Below are 6533 nucleotides of genomic sequence, written 5' to 3'. Positions count from 1 at the left end.
ACGTCAGAGTCTCCATAACACCAGAAAAAGTCACTAGATTTGTCTCTAGGCGCTTTTTTGAAAATGTGTCGCTAGAGATGAGTTTGGATTGGTGTTGCATCTTGTGTCTATGAAATAAACTGCATAAATATTCCTTTTGACTTAAGTTTTTTCAAAAGATATTATGTTAGCTATGGAGAACTGCAAGTATGTTTCTACTGCTCTCAATAACATTGCTGCCCTGAATTTATTGACAAAGGTCAGTGGGAAAAAGTTGTGATGGCCTACTTTCTGGACAATGGTCATGCCATGCAATGCTGACTCATTTCATAACACGTTTTGAAATCAGTGTAACACAACGGGGCAAAACCAGATGTGCAAACTAAACGGAAACAACACAGGATGTCTTATAGAAAGGGGTTGTAGTCTGCCGTGAAGATTTCATCCATGTATACAGGTAAGAATCTAGCTACAGATTCAGATATTATACTTTTCTAATTTAGTCAGAAAGTTGTTTTCATTGCAAGCTAAAGCTTGCTGCTAGCGAGCCAGTTGGAGTTTGATGGCTAGCTTGCTAACTAACAATGAACCTAATGTTATTTGGTTAACTTTAGCTAGCTATGACAATGGGTTTGTATTGCTAGTGACATTACTCTATGGATTGGGATTATAGTTATTTTTTTAGCTAGCTACCTAACGTTAACGCGACATGTCTAACAAAAGATCTCAAGTTAAAGCAGTTAGCTAGCTAACGTTAGCTGAGGTTAGGTGGCTGGCTTGCTAGCTAACATTCATTTATGTGTATGAAGTGTGTGTAGTGATGTTTTCTCAGAATGGCATTTTGCACAGTTTTTTGCGTTGCTAGTTATAGCCTAATGTTAGCTAGCTAACATTGAATTTATGGGTTAACTTTTTGCTAGCTATGGTAATCGGTTTGTCATGTTAGTTAATGCTTGCTGTTAGCTAGCCAGCTGACTGGCTAGCTACAGTAGCTAACATTACCTGTATGAACTGTGTAGTGATAGCTCAATGCCATTTTGCATCTATTGTATAATAATGCTAAAATATTTTTATCTGGAATTTGTCTTTCAGCATCAATCAGTAGAACACACCTGATTCTAATCTGCCAGTCATACAGTCATCAAAAAGAGAGCTTGCGCAAGCAAAGGCAGCAGCGCAGTCATCAACTACGGAGTTGGGAAAAAACGTGTGGACCTGAATTGTGATACTGCAGTGACCAAAACTAGAACAAGTTTGTGCTCTGGTATTGTGCCTGGTGGACCATGCACAAGCTCCACCACAATCTGGACCTTCACTTCCTGATCACAGGCCACACCAAGTTTGCGACGGACTTGTGCTTTGGCCTCAACAAGCAGCGGTTCAGAAAGACCAGAGTGAACACTTTGTCTGAGATTGCTGGTGTTGTGAAGGACAGCACCATGACAGGGGTCAACATCCCAAAGCTGGTTGTACTGGAGGGTGGTGCGGTGCTGGTGGAAAGCTATGGCTGGCAACAACACCCGACTCCGTACTTTAGGCCGCTGCCGCAGATCAAGCAGTACCAGCACTTCAGGTAAAAAAAGAAAAAAAGAAATGAGTCTTTGCATGAGGTTATTCTTATCTAAACTTGGGAATTGAATTGATTTAGTGCAGGGTTGTAATGTCTTCAGATTTTTTTGCTATTCTCTGTTTTACACAGTTTTGATGCTCTGGAGCAAGGTGTTGTCGCCAAGGAGCGTTTGGCATGTCGGGACCAGGTTTCAGCTGCTGACATCCTTCCTTCCATTGATGGTCTGCCTGTAAAAGCACCACCTGGACTGGACACAGCTAGACAAACAACAAACGGACCCGTCATCAGCCCTATCTGCAGTGTCTCTATTCACACGACTCTTTCTTAACACACACGCAGTACGTTGCTGCTATTTTTTTTTTATCCTGCTGCTCAGCCACTTTACCCCTGATTGTATGCATATCTGATCTGTCACTGATATCGTTATTGATATTGTTCTTGTACATACTGTATATTTTATTTATATTGACAATATCTATTTCTGATATTGCTACTATGCAAGTAACCATCTGGCTGTACCGTTTTCACCTTCTGTAGAGACCATCCACTTAGCAAGCAAAATATTGATATATAAAATTAATATTGATATGTGTGGTCGCAACATGATTTTGTGACATACCACAACAATATCATGTGACCATATCACGTGTTCACCACTTCAATATTGCACATGCATCTCTTTATGTACTGTACATGTGCACCTCACTCAGGTTTCAACTCGGGTTGCATGGCCTTAACTTATGTATGGAATACTGTGTGATAAGTGCGTGTGTAACAGTATATAAAGTATGCTCATTTACTGGTGTGAAGGCATTCGGGCAGTAGTGTAAAGTACTTAAGTAAAAATACTTTAAAATACTACTTAAGTAGTAGTTTTGTGGTGTCTTTACCATTTATATTTTTGGCAACTTTTACTTCACTACAGTCGTAAACTAAATAGTGTACTTCCATACATTTCCCGTGACACCCAAAAGTAATCGTTACATTTCGATTGCTCAGCAGGACAGGAAAATGGTCCAATTCACACATATATCAAGAGAACATCCCTGGTCATCCCTACTGCCTCTGATCTGGCAGACTCACTAAACACAAATGATTCATTTGTAAATTATGACTGAGTGTTGGAGTCAGCCCCTGGCTATCCATCAATAAAAAATAATACAATTGGGCCGTCTGGTTTGCTTTATATATGGAAGTTGAAATGGTTTATTTTTTACTTTTGATACTTAAGTACATTATGCCCCTGGCTATCCATCTATTTTTTTTAAATATACAATTGTGCCGGCTGGATTAAAATAAGGAATTTGAAATGATTTATACTTCTCAAGTATGACAATTTAGTACTTTTCCACCACTGGATGTGGCTGGGGGTTATAGCATTTCTTTCAGATGACCCATCAATTTAGAAGTGTATCTGGGTAAACGTCATCTAATATTTATAAAATATTTTTATCTGGACACTTTTGTTCACCTGGAATTTTTCCATATTGTAGGCTACTACCACTTTTAGTCTTTAGCACATGATCGTATATGTGAATCCTTAAAGAGATGGGTGGGGCTGGCTTAAAAGGGTGTGAACAATGCTGAATGGGTGTAGACAAAGGAGAACTCTCCCGTAGGTACCAAAACATTCAAAGGCCCTTTTCTCAAAAGTGAGTTTACTTTCAAAGTAGAATTACTTTCCTGTTGTTCCTCAAAAATGCTGTGTATGATACACCATGATATACCATTTTGTAGCTCTGAGTCTCTACTTTTTTCCAATGTATAAAAACGAATGAAAATTCTGCCACATAAGACCGAATCCAGGTGGTGAGTCACATTTATGAATGTGCTATTCAATGTGTTTCTATGGGCTATAGTAGTAAAGGCTAAATTCTATATTTTATCAAATATATATATTTTAATGATACCTAAAGGGGTTCTAAAATAAAATAAAAATTGAATAGCTAAATGATCCATAGTATGTATGAACCCCCATGGCTGAGACTTTCAGGGGTTAAATAACTATCAAATAAAATACAATGTTATTTGTCATATGCGTTGTAAACAACAGGTGAAGACTAATAATGAAATGCGTACTTACAGGCCAGTCTTAACAATGGAGAGAAAGAAATAGAGAAATAATAGAAAAGTAATAACACGTAATAATAAAAGTAATAACAAATACACAATGAGTAACGATAACTTGGCTATACACATTGGGTGCCAGTACCGAGTCGATGTGCAGGGGTAATTGAGGTAGATATGTACATATAACTAGGAATAAAGTGACAGATAATAAACAGTAACAGCAGCGTATGTGATGAGTCAAACACTTTTGTGCAAAAAGTGTCAATGCAGATTGTCCTGGTAGCTATTTGGTTAAATATTTACTCTTTAGCAGTCTTTTTGCTTGGGGTAAGCTGTTCAGGGTCAGGGTCCTGTTAGTTTCAGACTTGGTGCATCGGTAACACTTGCCGTGTGGTAGCAGAGAGAACTGTCTATGACTTCGGTGGTTGGAGTCTTTGACAATTTTTAGGGCCTTACTCAAACATCACCTCGTATAAAGGTCCTGGATGGCAGGGAGCTCGGCCCCAGTGATTTACTGGGCGGTACGCATTACCCTCTGTAGCGCCTTGCAGTCGGATGATAGGCAGTTGCCATACCAAGCAGTGATGCAGCCAGTTAGGATGCTCTCAATGGTGCAGCTGTATAATTTTTTGAGGATCTGAGTGCCCATGCCAAATCTTTTCAACCTCCTGGGGGTAAAGAGGCTTTGTCGTGCCCTCTTCACGACTGTGTTGATGTGTGTGGACCAGGATATATCCTTAGTGATGTGGACACTGAAAATCTTGAAGCTCTCGACCCACTCCACTACAGCCCAGTCAATGTGAAGGGGGGCGTGCTCGGCCCGCTGTTTCCTGTAGTCCACGATCAGCTCCTTTGTCTTGCTGACGTTGAGGAAAAGGTTGCTGTCCTGGCACCACACAGCCAGGTCTCTGACCTCCTCCATATAGGCTGTCTCCTCGTCATCGGTGAGACGACCCTTGTCTAGGGCTAGGCCTACACATTTAGTTTTAGCCTGTATTAGAAGGCAAGCAAAGTCAATGAGAACACACCAGACCAAATCTATTTTTCAATGGAGGTTGCAAAAGGTGCGCTAGTGTCTTCCTGGATTTACCAGGCCAGCAAACATGACAGCCTGGCAGTGGCTTATTGCATTGGGTGAGATGAGATGTGATGGCTTTTGAAGTGTGAGGACCTTTTGGCGGCGGCTAATTAATTGTAATGAGCCTGGCGTGTGTGTTGGTGACAGCGGTGGGTGAGAAGCACTGCTTTGCGCTCAGGCTCCTCTCACTCAAAGTTTTTCCTGAAGCCAGACTAAGCGGAGCGAGCCTCATGGCTGTGCTCCAGAGACCTGGCTCTGGAACTCACCTAGATACACATCTGCTCTGATTAATCGCTTGTGTTGCCAGTGTCTACATTTCATTATCAGCTTTAAGTGGATGAAAACAATGAGGAGCAGGGTTTTTGAGGGAATTAAGGAAAATGAAAATGATCTGTATGAGGCAAGGGGGTAGTAGATGTGATCGTAGATGTACTGAACATTTTGTAAATGTTGGGGCTAGTGTTCAGATGCATAATGAATAATAATGCAAATTAATTGGGACTTGAGCAAGATTTATGCATAAAAACAGGTTCTGTGCAAATGTAGTACATACAATGTACAATTCATACGTCTGTTGTAGCCAGGCATTGATTCACTCTACTCAAAAGCATCTAGCATCTAGCATTGGAATGTTGGCACTGCATTCTGATCAATCTCATCAATAACGAAGTTATTAATTATTTGGATTGTTAAATTGGTTTGTTATTGATCTGAAGCAAATCCTCATTCATTGTATCAGACTTTTAGTATATGCATGCGGCACCATCCATGGTAGTTTGTCTGTACATCACCTGGTCTGGTTAAGGCACACTCAGATGGATTCTCTCTGACAACACACAGCAAGGAACAAACACAAGATGGAGTGGAGCTGTCTCTCACTACAGGGTTGCATGGGCTTAATTGACTTCTTCAGGCTAGGGTCTATTTTTCTCCACTTCCTGTCTGACTGACGTGCCCAAAGTAAACTGCCTGTTACTCAGGCCCAGAAGCCAGGATATGCATATAATTGGTACCATTGGATAGAAAAAATGCTGAAGTTTGTAGAAATGTTAAAATAATGTATGAGACTAACACAATTGATATGGTGGGGGAAAATTTAATGGAAAGCTATGGGTCGTATGCAATTCCAGCTCCCAGATTGCAATTCCTATGGCTTCCACTCGATGTCAACAGGGTACCTGAGTCTTTGTTCAAGGTTTCAGGCTTGTTTCTTCCCAAACGAGGAAGAATTTAGAGTTTTGGTACTGGGAGTCAGAGTTGGAAATCAGTCTGTGCGCGCGCAACGAAGAGGACACGCACTTGCTTATTTTGCTTTTCTATTGAACATACTTCTTTCCGTATGAAATATTATAGTTTAATTACATTTTAGGGTACCTGGGGATTAAATATAAACGTATTTTGACTTGTTTTAACAAAGTTTAGCGGTAGCTTTTTGGATTCCTTTCTCTGCATGTTGAATGAGCGGATTACTCAAAATCAGTGGCGCCAACTAAACTGACTTTTTGGGATATAAAGAAGGATTTTATCTAACAAAACGACCATGTATGTTGTAGCTGTAGCTGGGACCCTTTGGATTGCAAATCAGAGGAAGATTTTCAAAAATTAAGTGAATATTTAAATCGCTATTTGTGATTTTACAAAGCCTGTGCTGGTTGAAAAATATTTTGATGTGGGGCGCCGTCCTCAAACAATCGCATGGCATGCTTTCGCTGTAAAGCCTATTGTAAATCGGACAATGCAGTTAGATTAACAATAATTTCAGCTTTTAACCGATATAAGACACTTGTACGTACCTAGATGTTTAATATCCATCATTTTTATGATTATTTATTTGAA

At 40.1% G+C, this 6533-nt stretch overlaps 1 protein-coding gene across 1 annotated transcript; it reads left to right on the top strand.

Annotated features, from left to right (window-relative positions):
* The first annotated feature begins 303 nt into the window (after positions 1-303).
* Positions 304-2717, top strand: LOC149971368 (uncharacterized). The gene is made up of 3 exons (XM_090221646.1): positions 304-436; positions 1072-1552; positions 1679-2717. The coding sequence occupies exons 2-3, from the start codon at positions 1263-1265 to the stop codon at positions 1875-1877; spliced, it is 489 nt and encodes a 162-aa protein (XP_090077772.1). The 5' UTR covers positions 304-436; positions 1072-1262; the 3' UTR covers positions 1878-2717.
* The last annotated feature ends 3816 nt before the right edge of the window (positions 2718-6533 follow it).

The sequence above is a fragment of the Oncorhynchus mykiss genome, chromosome 26 (genome assembly GCF_057628025.1).
Source record: "Oncorhynchus mykiss isolate SJ-2025 chromosome 26, ASM5762802v1, whole genome shotgun sequence".
Classification (NCBI taxonomy): Eukaryota; Metazoa; Chordata; class Actinopteri; order Salmoniformes; family Salmonidae; genus Oncorhynchus; species Oncorhynchus mykiss.
Note: the sequence above shows the minus strand (reverse complement) of the source record. Positions and strands in the feature narration are given on the sequence as shown.

What these genes read in the sequence shown, in the direction of transcription:
- LOC149971368 (XM_090221646.1), top strand. Translation starts at nt 1,263, where the DNA reads ATGCACAAGCTCCACCACAATCTGGACCTTCACTTCCTGATCACAGGC. An exon ending in AAGCAGTACCAGCACTTCAG is followed by an intron (nt 1,553 to 1,678) that starts GTAAAAAAAGAA and finishes TGTTTTACACAG; the next exon opens with TTTTGATGCTCTGGAGCAAG.